The sequence below is a fragment of the Marmota marmota genome, unplaced genomic scaffold, assembly GCF_001458135.2.
Source record: "Marmota marmota marmota unplaced genomic scaffold, marMar, whole genome shotgun sequence".
NCBI classification, from domain to species: domain Eukaryota; kingdom Metazoa; phylum Chordata; class Mammalia; order Rodentia; family Sciuridae; genus Marmota; species Marmota marmota.
Genome location: NW_026000019.1, coordinates 20,340,215 through 20,352,492, shown reverse-complemented (window position 1 = coordinate 20,352,492; position 12,278 = coordinate 20,340,215). Strand labels below are relative to the sequence as shown.

The 12,278-nt window shown below is 43.9% G+C and overlaps 1 protein-coding gene across 1 annotated transcript in view; it reads left to right on the top strand.

The window, feature by feature from the left end:
- The first annotated feature begins 4,451 nt into the window (after positions 1–4,451).
- Mroh9 (maestro heat like repeat family member 9) overlaps positions 4,452–12,278 on the top strand; it is a 50,729-nt gene continuing 42,902 nt past the window's right edge. Inside the window, exons 1-5 of the mRNA XM_048810225.1 lie at positions 4,452–4,461; positions 6,428–6,474; positions 10,302–10,381; positions 10,951–11,086; positions 11,656–11,742. Of these exons, the coding sequence (XP_048666182.1) occupies positions 4,452–4,461; positions 6,428–6,474; positions 10,302–10,381; positions 10,951–11,086; positions 11,656–11,742 (360 nt within the window). The remainder of the gene's footprint in view (positions 4,462–6,427; positions 6,475–10,301; positions 10,382–10,950; positions 11,087–11,655; positions 11,743–12,278) is intronic.

The window sequence follows — 12,278 nt, the reverse complement described above, 5'->3', positions numbered from 1 at the left end:
TTTTAATAGTTACTTAAGTTTAAATATTTAATATCATTTTATTATTTTGATAGATGAGTTCCATTGGAAGAAGAAATCAGTTTGTCTATTCTCTTAGTATGGAAAATAGTTCTAATAATTTTTTCTGATTGAAAAACTTTCTATTGAAGCATTTTTGAAATGTTAAAAGAAGGAACCTCTGAAAATCTGATTGTTTATAAAAACAATGGGAACAAAAGCCAAATTGTCAAAAATCAACCTTTTCAGAACTCAGGATGTTAAGCTATAAGAATAACCTGAAGTATGCTCACTCAAGAAAAATGACTGAATCTCAGTAAAAATACTGGGTTTACAGTGACTCAGTTGACCCCATTCCCATCCTCTTCTCTTACTCCACAGTAGACTTACCAACCTCACAACCCTACAGCTAGACATCAGCAGCCTCACCACCACCCCAGAGGGTGGGAAAGGCGTGGCCTCCCTCACAATCAGGAAGCTATCACAGTCTGCCCTGTCTGGCATCTCCCCAGGAAAACGTCAGCCACAGAATCCGTCTATACCTGGTCTGACTGAGCTCATTCAGCACAACAGCTCTGTTCCCAGAGCACTTGTTAAAAACAGTCAGTGGCCATCGTTTAGCTGTGCTGTTGTCTTCGATGACAATTCCAACGGTGGCAAACAAGCATCTGACCAAAAAAGCTTAAAAGGAGATTTTAGGAATAAAATGTCCACAGGGGCTTTGAGACCTCTGACATATGCCTGGGAATCTGGAAGTGGGTTGGTCATGTGCAGGAAGCTCCCGAGGAAGACCAGAGGAGGCTCTGCTCACTCACAGCCGACCTGGGGCTCTTTGCATTCAGTAAGGAAGAGTCAAGGCAGAACTGTGAGCTCCTGGAAGTCTGAAGATGGAGCCAGGATTAGACAGGCCGTCAGTGCAGAGGTACACGGAGTGGGGTCAGATCAAGGAGGCCAATTGGACTGCCCCTGAGAGACTGAAGTGTGAATTCCTTCAGAGCCCTTCCTCACCCCCCCCTTACCAATCCAGAACCACCCCCTGCTCCAACCTGTTGCTGAGGTAACCTGTCCAGGAATGGCCCTCCCTACAGGGAGTATGAAGTTGTTCATGTGTCCTGGGCTGCTCCATCCTGCCCTTCCCCCTCAGCCCACCTGGTTCCCACCTTCTGGCCATCTCACCAACCATCCCTGGGCCTAGTCACGGACACCTGAAGGAGAGAGACAAGGGGAGAGGACAGGAGGACAAAGGCAGCCTAGGAGATATAAAAGGGCAGAACCCCTCACTTCTGGGGATACCAGGAGACCAGCTATGGCCCCCTTCTCCCTCCCAGGAGAAGTCTATGTTGTCCCTTTTTGAATAAACCCTGCCTTATATGCTTGCCTTGGTGTGCTTCCCTAGTGTTCAAACTTCAGCATTTGAGGGAGCAGAACTCGTCACCTGTAACCAGCAGTATCAAAGACATCAACACACACACACACACACACACACACACACAATCAGCCCCTGGCAAAGGCCACAAGACTTACTGATCCAAAACCCTTAAGGAATCCTCTGTCCAGTCCTTATGACCACTGAGCTAACTGAACAGAGACTTCAGCAGCCCTCTATGACAATGATACAGACTTTATAAAATTAGTCCAGGAAAGTTGATACTTAACAAAATAAAACCAGTATCTAGAACAACAGAAAGTATAAAAACAAACCCTAGAGGGAGAGTGGATCTTATTTCCAGAGCTACCACATTATGCTTTTTTACAGGTTCAGGTTTCAAAGAGCAGCAGCAGCCACTTGGACCCCGGTATATCCCAGCAGGGTGCCACATCCATTCCAGAATGGAATATCTGGAGCTCTTGGTTGCTATGACAAGTAACAACACTTGAAAGGATTCTCGTGGTTGATAACTATCCAAAGTGCTTCATCTTTGGTTAAGAAGTCACATAACGAGATTTTCTAGTCAATACTTTGTATTGGCAGCAATTATGCGGAGATCACAGACAAGTAAGTGACTGTTTTGTGTTGTTGCTGCTGCTGTTGTTTTGTTAAGAGAAAAAACTGTAGATATATTTGAAAATCTCTTCTCCACAGCCCTCATCTAGAATTCTTATCTGATTTACCAATCAGAAAAATTCATTCTCATTAGTTAATTCCCTAACTTCATGTCGTCTTAGGTTTCCCCCAGAGCAACAGAATCTATATGTAGAAATTGATTTACCATCAGATATTGGCTCACATTATTACAGAGGCTGAGAACCCCACAGTGCTGTCTGTAAGCAGGTCCCAGGAGAGCAGTGGCATAGTGTGGAAGCCCATGAGCCAGCAGGTGACACCGCAGTTCTAATGGCCTGAGATACAAGAGTCTGCAGGCCGGAGAGAGCCAATGACAAGCTGAACCGCGTTCTGCCCAGTGGTTCCACTCAAGCCCTCAGCAAAGCACACAGGCCCAAGCACACTGGAGAGGGCCTGCATTACTCAGTCCACCAGTCCAGACGCCACTCTTGCCCCGACTAGTCCTCCCAGGCACAGCCAGAAATATGTCTAATCCAATATAGAGAATCTGGGGTCAAGACGACACACAGCATCAACCTTGGCGAGGTCTATGTTCTCTCCCACCTTCTGACCACGTCTTGCCTACCCAGCAGGCATTCGGGGCACTAAGGTCACTCTGGCTCTCTACACCACCTATCAGTTGGTACCCATCAAAGTGCTATTTCACTCCAACCCACTCAGATCTGAAATTGCATTTCCCTCCAGAGAACACGTCATCCTCCTCACTGAGGCTAGATCTCAATGAATAGAGACACAGAGGAGATAATCAGCTACCGGAAAACTCCCGAGATTAAACAATTTAAACATCAATTTAAAAAAAGACCATACCTTATTAAATAAATCACATATATAAAAAGGATAGCTAAGATGGTAATATGGGAAATACCCTAAGCCTAAAATCCCTTGGCATTCAGTCCTGTGAGAATTTTAAAGAACAAACTGAGACTAAGGTCATTGACATACATTTAACAGAATATGGAAAGTTTGGAAATAGCAATAAAAGTGCTCCAGCTAAGAACTGGGGCTGAATCCTGGGGAAACACCACCTGCCTCAATCAAGGCTTTTGTTCACATTTGGGTCCAGAGAGACTTTCTTTCCTGGAGACACAGCTGATTGCTTCTTGGGAGACGAGAACATGAAGAAGGCAGGACAAGGCGCTCAGGCAGAGGAATGGGAATGGGACCTGCACCCTGAAGGACCCCCTTGGGCTCTGACTTTGAACCCAGGAGAAGCCTGTGAACCTGGAGAGAGGAAACTACACAGACCAGCCGTGGTCGGCGAGTGGCACAGGGCGAAGGAGGCGAGGCCCCAGCAGCTCTGGATCACCAGCAGGATCACCAGAAGCTACGCAGGGCCGACAGAGCAAATGGACATCAAACTCTGACGGAGACGGCAGGCGTCCGACTAGAAGTCGCCTGTCCAGAAAAAAGTAACCAGTAAAAAGGATCTAAACTAAGAGTTCACAAGAAAGAAGTGGAAAAGTGGCCTAAAATGAATGAAGTTAAGGAACTCTGGGAAAATATTGTCAAAAAAGCAGATAAGTACTTTAAAAAAAAAATGAATGGACCAATTTTGTCTATAAAGTGAGCTCAAAGTAGAGCTGCAAAAATTTAGGGAAGAGCTAGTGCAACTCAGAAGAGAATTGGAAAATACTCTCAGAAAAACAAAGGCTCTGCTGAAAACCGCACCCCCACCCCCACCCCGCACCCCCCGCCCCTCCCCCCACCCCCCGAAATAGGCAGTGCTCAAAACCTGGCAAGGAGCACAAAGGTAAGACCTAGAGCAGAGATCACCCAAGAGGCCAAAGTGACAGAAGAGAACACAAATTTAAGTAAAATTCTAATGAAACTTTCCAAGAAAATATAGATTGCATAATGGACTATGTCCCTAAATTAACTCAAAACCATCAAAGGAGAGTTACACCCTTATAAGGTCAATCATCTCAGAGATAAGCAAAGAATCCTTGGGAAATCCAGGAAAAAGAAAAGCTTCAGTGAATCTTCATGGAAGAAAACAGCGACAACAAGAAACCCACCTAACCTTGGGCTTTCCCAGGGCAGGGCCAGGTGGCCATGCAGCAGCCTCTACAACCCCAGAGGAGAACAAGGTGGCTTGAGGATGTCACCCCTGGCCAAACGTTCACTCAGAAAAGCACAGCCAGCTATCTAGCACATGACAAGGAGTCAAGGGACGTGATTCCCTGGAGCCCCCCGAAATAAAATAGAAGATGCATTTCAACCCAATGAGGATGAAGAGAGAAAGCCTGGCTGTATGTCCTGGATCTATTTAAACATAGCACTAAGGCATAGAGGATGGGGAGGTTACTGTCACCAAGCTGAATGCAAATGTTGAAAACCTTGAAAGTATATGCATGACTTAACTAACAAAATTATACAGGAAGTAGAAGCTATGAGGGAAGGTAACGTAAGCACACAGATTTCTTCTTCACTGAAACTTGGAAGTGATTAAGTAACCATGAAAATGAGAACAAAGACATAAAAGTGCCACTTAGCAATTTAATCAACTAAAATCGCTCAAAGAAGAGGCAGGAGGAAATGAACCAATCCCATCTTTGCTCACAGTTGGGAATCAACAGATTCTGAAGATTTTGAGAAACATTCTAAAAAGTTATAGTCAACCTTATCACCGTCACAAGAGGACAAACCTTTCATATTAAAGGAAAACATGAACACACCACACACAGACACACACAACTGAGGGTGAAATTGGATTGAACTCACCTATTAAGAGAAAGGACTTGGTTACATTGTTAATAAAACCCAGCAACATGCTACATACTGGTAACACAAATCTCTCAAAAGTCTATAAATAAGTAGATGGGGAGAAGTCTATAAGAAGTGGAAGAACAGAGCTTAGCAGAACTGGGGAAACTTAATTCAGACTGACTCAAATTCCGGGATATGAATTAAGCTTTAAAGCATCAAATGTGATTCCTATAAAAGCATCACATAATAAGAAAGTTCATAATCCATAATGAAGATAATTATGAAAAATCTACCTGGTAAAAAGAATTCCAAGGTGGCCCAAATGCCCCTGCCCTGAGACTCATGCCTTATACAAATCCCTCTTCCTTGAAGATAAAAAGCTGAGGAAAGATGTGGTCTGAGGCTCTGAAGATGATGGCGGGCAATGGCAAAGGGGTGCTACTAACCAGTTAAGTAAGGCTGCTAACCAGTTGTCTTAGAGATCATCTGCAGGGGGCCTGAGCTCATCATATGAGCCTCTTAATTCTGGGTCTAGACTGTTGGAAAAAAAACAGACAGTGGTAGCAGGAGAAGGCAGGGAACAGTAGACAGCTTTCAGGAGCTGACCGGTGCCCTCAGCCATGGCCACCAAGAGAACAGGGCCCTCTGTCTGACAGGCTCAGAGCAGCGAGTTCTGCCAACAACCTAATGGTCTTGGAGGAGGACCCTGAGCCCCCGAGGAGAGAGCCGTCCCAGCTAATACCTTGTGTTGCTGGGTGAGGCCCTGAGCACAAAGGCTAAGCTGAGAAGGAACGTTCTGACCTACAGAAGCTGTGCAATAATAAATGGGTATTTTATAAGCCATGAAATTTGTGGCAACTTGATACACAGCAGTAGAAAAATAATACCATTGCCACAGCATAAAACACAGTAGCATCAAAATTGATAGGACAAAATAAAATCATAGGAAACTTCCATGTTTTTATAAAAATATCTAATATTGTTTTGCAGTTTTTAGTAGAAGAATTTGATTCTCCTTTGTCAGCATGGCATTGATGGGTTGAAAATCAACTACGGCTGTAGGAAGAACAGGGAAAGATAGAGATGCATGTGGGAGAGAGAGAGAGAGAGGGACCCACCTGTCAATCTTTATCCATGAAAACAGGGAATAGACCTTTGTCCCCAATACCTATAGGACATTCACAAGAGTGAACATGTATTAGACTAGACATTTCTATATAAATTCCAAACAGTAGACTAGCAGACATATTCTCTGATCACAAAACAAAGAAATTTAGAAACTAACAAGTTTAATGTACTTCTATTTTCTACGAATACTGTATGGTACTTCCATAAAGGCATGGAGAGGGGGAGCTGGCTTTCTGTTTCTCATATCAAGAAATTAGCTACATATCTGTTTGTTTAAGAATTGTTATCAAGTATAGATTTAAAATCTTGAAATATTTTCTATTTAGTGTTGTTCAGTAACAGCCACAGTGAGCTCATCTGCAGAGTGTGAGTGTGAGTTTGTGTGTTTGTGTGTGAGAGAGAGAGAGGAGAGAGAGAGAGAGAGAGAGAGAGAGAGAGAGAGAGAGACTCTAGCCTCCAGGTGGGGGTTAGTCCCACTGAGGTGAGAGGGCTGTGCTCGCTGCTGTTAACCAGTCCCCTCCTCTCCGGCAGTGAGTGGCCTCCAGATTCTGCAGTCCAAAATGAAGTGGCACCACCTGGTACGTGACGTTCTTAAGGACATCGTGGTAACTGGGATCTCCCGAGGGAGAACTCGTTCGCTGACTCTTACACGGATGTTACAAGTAACATTTCGGGTGCATGAGTGGGGGGAAGGACACAGGCAAGCTGGCTGGACCGGCTTTGCCCTCGGTCCCCCTGCAGAGCTCTGCTCTCTCCAGCCCACTGTGCCGGGAAGTGGCTTCGCACTAATGCAGAGCGTTGAGGTGTTGACCCCTCCTGCGATTCCCCCACCCTCCATCTCCCAGGGCCCGCCCAGTCTCACATCCTTTGCTCCCATCCTGGGGACCCCTCTCAGCCAGCTCGGCCCCGCCCAGCCTCAATGATGGTCTCACTCCCCAGTTTGACAGCCTCACGACTTGCTTCATTCCTTTTTTGTTTATCTTATTCTGTATTTTTTTCTTAGACTTTTGGACAGTTTGCTTGTCTGTCATCCCTGGAGGACAGAGATTGGGATTACCTCTCTCTGTGTTCCCTACAATGTGACACAGTACTGTCACTGTAGGTATTTATCTAGCTTTGTAAAAAATGGATTGAAATCTGGAGCCTTTGATAAAACCTACCACCATTTTTATATTTAAGTTTAAATTGACACAGAAGGCACAGGGAAAAGCTACCATAAGATATGCAATTTTTCTCCCTTAGAAAGAAGAATGGGCCCATATGTCGGTTAAACCATGTATAGACCATTTCTTTAGGAGTCTGTGGTCAAAGTCAGTGATAATTAAAACAAAACATTGATGACTTTTTTGATGGACAGGTTCACTTTGCCTGCCAGGATAGGAAGACACTTGACAATAAAACCTGCTGTTCAGTGATGTTTCATCACTTTCAAATTGTTAACACCATTAGAGACCAAATGTACAGTTTAGCATTTCATTCACTCAGTCATTCATTTATTTAAAAAATATTTATTGAGTATCTACTATATGCCAAATATTATGCTATCATTTTGAGACACAAAGTAGAACTCAAACATTAGCCTCAAATTGCTTAGAGTCCAATGGAAGAAAAATAAAATAAGTCAGTATTAGAAATTGCTGTAAGCTGCGGGGATGTTACAGGAGGCAGGGTGAGAGAGGTACACTTACTTAGAGGGAGCTTCTACTTAGCTTCAGGTTAGGGAAGACCTGGCTGGACTTTGAGGATGAGTGGAGCACCCAGATGAGGGTCAAGTACATTCCAGGGAAGGAACCTGGGAAGGCCCAGGGAAAGAAACCAGCAACATACATTGTAGATTTTAGGTATGATTCTCCAGAAGTAGATGCTAAGATAGAGACTTGCGTCCAGGAGATTTGCTGGATTTGCTCCTGGGATCAGTTCCTGGGGAGGAGGGGTAGAGAAGGCAGGCTTGCAGGGCGAGGAGCTGAAATACAGGGAAGTGCAAAGCAGGCTTCAACTACCCCCACAGGAGCTTTGGAGCTGAGGTGACCTTCGCTTTGCCCTGGGAGGCAAAGGGGCTGAGCCTTTATGTCACCCAGGCATCAGAGTCAGGTTGCCAGAGGGGACAATTGACTGGGGGAAGTTTCAGACCAGAGAGAGCTCTCAGCTCCCAACACTCCCAGCTGCTGGGGAAACAGCGTTTCAGTCCTGAGGTGGAGAGGGCTGGTGCAGACAGAGATTGCATAGCGTCCATAACGGACCTCTGTGGGGGTGCTAGGAGCTGTGGATGGGTCGTGGGCACAGACCCGGTCGTGAAGGTTCCTTTGGGTTTGCTGAGAGGGCCGAGCTGTGGGACCAGCTGCACCAAGGGAGTTGAATTGCTCCAACAACAGGGGAGGTGCAGAGTGACAGACCCTTCACAGGCGAGCAGGCGCAGGGCTGATGGACCTGGGCAGCGGGCTGCTGGGGAGCCCTGCGCACACACGCATCAAGTGGGCTTGTGCTTCCAAAGCTTAAAAACCAGGAACAGCGGGAACTGCCCCAAACACATAGCTGGGTCTTGAAAGGGACGTTTTCCTGAGGGAACACATTCCTGGTCAACCGGAATGTCGTGGCCACCACCTGCAGAGTCGGAAGTCACAACCCACAGGAAGGAAGCAAGAAATCGCGCGCACACACACACACACACACACACACACACATTTTTTTCCAGTTCTAGAGCTGCAACCCTAGAAAAAAGGGAAGATGAGGGAAGGAATAACCTTCCTTGTTCCAAAAAATAGCTGAGCTCCTTTGACCCTCACAAGATCCCTCTGGGGTAAGTTCTGCTGCTATCCCCATTTTTAAATGAGGAAACTCAGGCCATAGGTGACCTGCCTGTGGTCAGGTAACCACAAGTGGCAGCCCCAGGACTGGCAGCCTAACCACCCTCCTGTGTTGACCCTGAAACCCAAACTCTTGCCTGCCCTGGAGATCAATAAAGACCTTTGAATAATAAGTTACGGGGCTGAGGTTGTGGCTCAGTGGTAGAGCATTGCCTAGCCTGTGAGGCGCCACATATAAACAAATAAATAAGTAAGGTCCATCAATAACTAATAAAAATTAGAAATAATAATAAGTTATGAAGGTTAAGATTTTATATAAACAGGATTATAATTAACAATAACCCTGGGGTTGTTTTAATTGCCCAAAGACATGGGAAATCCTTGAAATCAGAATAATCTGTAAGGGAGACAGCCACCTAGCAGGGAAAGGTGGGTGAGGGGGTTGTCAAAGAAGAGGGACAGGGCACTGTGGAGCCATTCCAAGAGGAAGTAGGAGCCCTTCCTCGTGTACCTGGAGGTGGAGGTATATATTGGGGGGTAATAACCCTTTATCAGATATATGGCCTGCAAATATCTTATCCCATTCCACAGATTACCTTTTTATCTTTTGACCCATTTTTTTTTGCAGAAACTTTAGTTTGATTAAAAAAAAAAATCTTTGTTTATTTTCGTTTTTGTTGCTTATGCTTTTGGCGTCACCTCCCCTCCAAAAAATATCAGTGTCAAAACCAACAATAAGAAGCTTTTTCCAGTCATCTATTAGGAGTTTTATAGTCTTCGTCTAACACATAAGCCTTTAGCCCACCCATTTAACTTTTGCAGGTGGCATAAGGTAAGTGTCCAAGCTCACTCCTCTGCATGGGGACAACGTGACCCCCAGACACCGTTTCCTGGGAGCACATCCTTTCCCCAGTGTGTGCTCCTGGCACCCACCATCTATGGGCGGGTTTATCTCTGGACCCTCAATTCTGTGTTGCCTATGAGTCTGTTTTTATGCCCAGCTATACCATTCTAATTACTGCAGCTTGATAGTAGAGTTTGAAAATAGAAAGTATGACGTCTCCAGCTTTTATTCTTCCTTCTCTAAATGGTTTTAGATAATTGAGGACTTCTCAAACTTCGTATAAAAATTACAAATTCCTAATTGGGTATCTTTAATTACAACTTTTAATGGTTACAAAATTAAGTTATACAGCCGCCCATTGACCTGGATATGATTCTTACTCTATGGCATGAATGTGGTCATTCTTCAGGAAGGCCTGTCTTAAATTGCCGTGCTGGCATTTTTATAGGTAGATGCTACACCTGTAGATTGCACTTGACAGTTACAGAAGTATGTGAGAGCACACCTGGTAAAGAGCACCCCCAACAAAATACTGCTATCTGCAAATGCTCACTGTAAAAGCACAGTGGTTGGCTGTACAGACCACCATCTAGGCCAAAACACTACTGGGGGAAGAAATTATAGTTTTTCTAGTCTCGATACTTCTACAAACTCTTGGGATGACTTTTTAGTCTGTTTTGGTGCCTTGGCTTGGTGCAGCAGGACCACACAGGATGTTGTCTGGTTTGTAATTGCTCGTGTTTTTCATGGTACTTAGGAGAATGCAATTAATGAACTATGGAATGCCTTTGCGGGTCTGCTGTGTCATCAGTCCATGGTCCTGGCCATCAACTCCAGGTAACGTGACACTCTCTGATTTCACTAATTGAATATCTTTGAAATGGCATATTTAAAAAAAATAATAATTGTGAGAAATAAAAATTGACTCAAAATTCCATCATCCTGATTTAGCAACTCTTCTTTCTTACGCTCTCCCCAATCTTTCTATATCACATGGATAAGCAGATGGTCTTTCTAGTTGAGGATGGGCAGTTTTCCTTTGTTGTTACCTTGAAATATGCATGCCCATATCAAAAATATTAAAATATAAAAAAACATGGAAATAATGGCACCATACAGTTAAATGATCTCAAACCTTAGTGTGGGTTTATGGGCTCGGTCTTTACATTATTGAGTTCATGGAGAAAGATGTTCCAATTTCTAAATAACTTAATGTAGATTATATTTATGAATAAATTGATTCCTTAGTGTTTAAGGCATCATTGCTAAGAGAATATTTAAGATCCATCTATCATCTGGGTTTTACTTTCTCGTACACCCTCTCTCATCATTAAGAAAAAAAGTCCATAAAGTTAAATTACATTTGAAATCTCACCCATTTAATAGTTAGACCTTTTTCTTGTCAGCTTTGTGGATCCCGTACTGCAGTATGAAACTCAGCTGAACGTAACTGAAGCATCCTTTAGAATGCTATTAGCCCTACCAAACTTTGGAAAGTTGAGAGCACTGGGGATTGGCAATGAGGACCTCGAGGACCAGGAGGTGAGACCCTTCTTCCTTCACTTGTGTTGAGACTTTGCTCTGCACCACAGTGGAGCTGAGAATGCATCTTGGAAGGTTTCAGTCTTTGCTTGCTTCTCCCCTACTTACATATAATGGAATTCTTCAGCACTAACCTACACCCCTAAACTCCTCGTGAATTCTGTGACCCATGGGATTTAGTGGATTATATAGGGGTTATAGAAACAAATCAGTGAAGGTATTTTTGGTCAAAACTGGTTTCACAAGGGCAAGGAGTTTAATGAAAAGTATTGCCCCCCAAAAAAAATAAAACAATAGATGAAAATAAGTAGAGTCCCATCGTAAGGTTAGGAACACCTGAGGTCTCTATTTTCTCAGCATTGCTACACAATGCAATTTATCTCTAAGCTAAAGAAGCCATTTGTGGCTTGGTATTGGGTGAGACTTTATCCACATAACCACCTCACTCCTTTTTTTACCTTCAGTTTATGGGGAGAACTCAGGACACCCAGATGCTATACTGTATGTATTTGGTAAATTCTTATGTAAGACTGCTGGCTGGTTATGTGATTTTTTTTTTTGTATTTCAGAGTTTACATCAAAATATTTTACACATATTTGAGGACACTCTTCTGATCTTAGTGTCTAGAGACCTCTACAAACTACAGATCCTAAGGGTAAGAGGAAATAAGCAGTTTTGTTTGTCATAAATATAAAGAGCTCACTATAGTTCACTGACTTCTAATTTATCATATTTATATATTCTTCTAGTATTTGGTGACTGGAATTTGCTTCTTGTGGAGTGAAATTACTCACAAAACAAAATCATTCCCTTTATTTGAGTTATAGAAGTGTAGAAATCAATTTGGGGAGGAGCCATCAATGGCCACCTGAGAAGGCAAGTCTTAGGTGGTGACTATGGGTGAATACAGGCTAGGATAGCAGAGACCAGTATTGGCCTCAACTGCCTCCAAGTCCACAGGACAGTGGACCACACGGTGACAGGGCTGGAAGGACATTTCACTTCCATCAGTTCTGGGGTGAGGCAACTCAACAGATCCTCTGTCCTTATGCATACCATATTCTGTGGCTTCGATATGTCCTCTAATGTCCCCCACAGTCCATCTGTCAAGATCTTAATCCCCAATGCAACAGTATTGCACGGTGATACCTTTTACGAGTTGACTAGATCGTGAGGACTCTTCCCTCATGA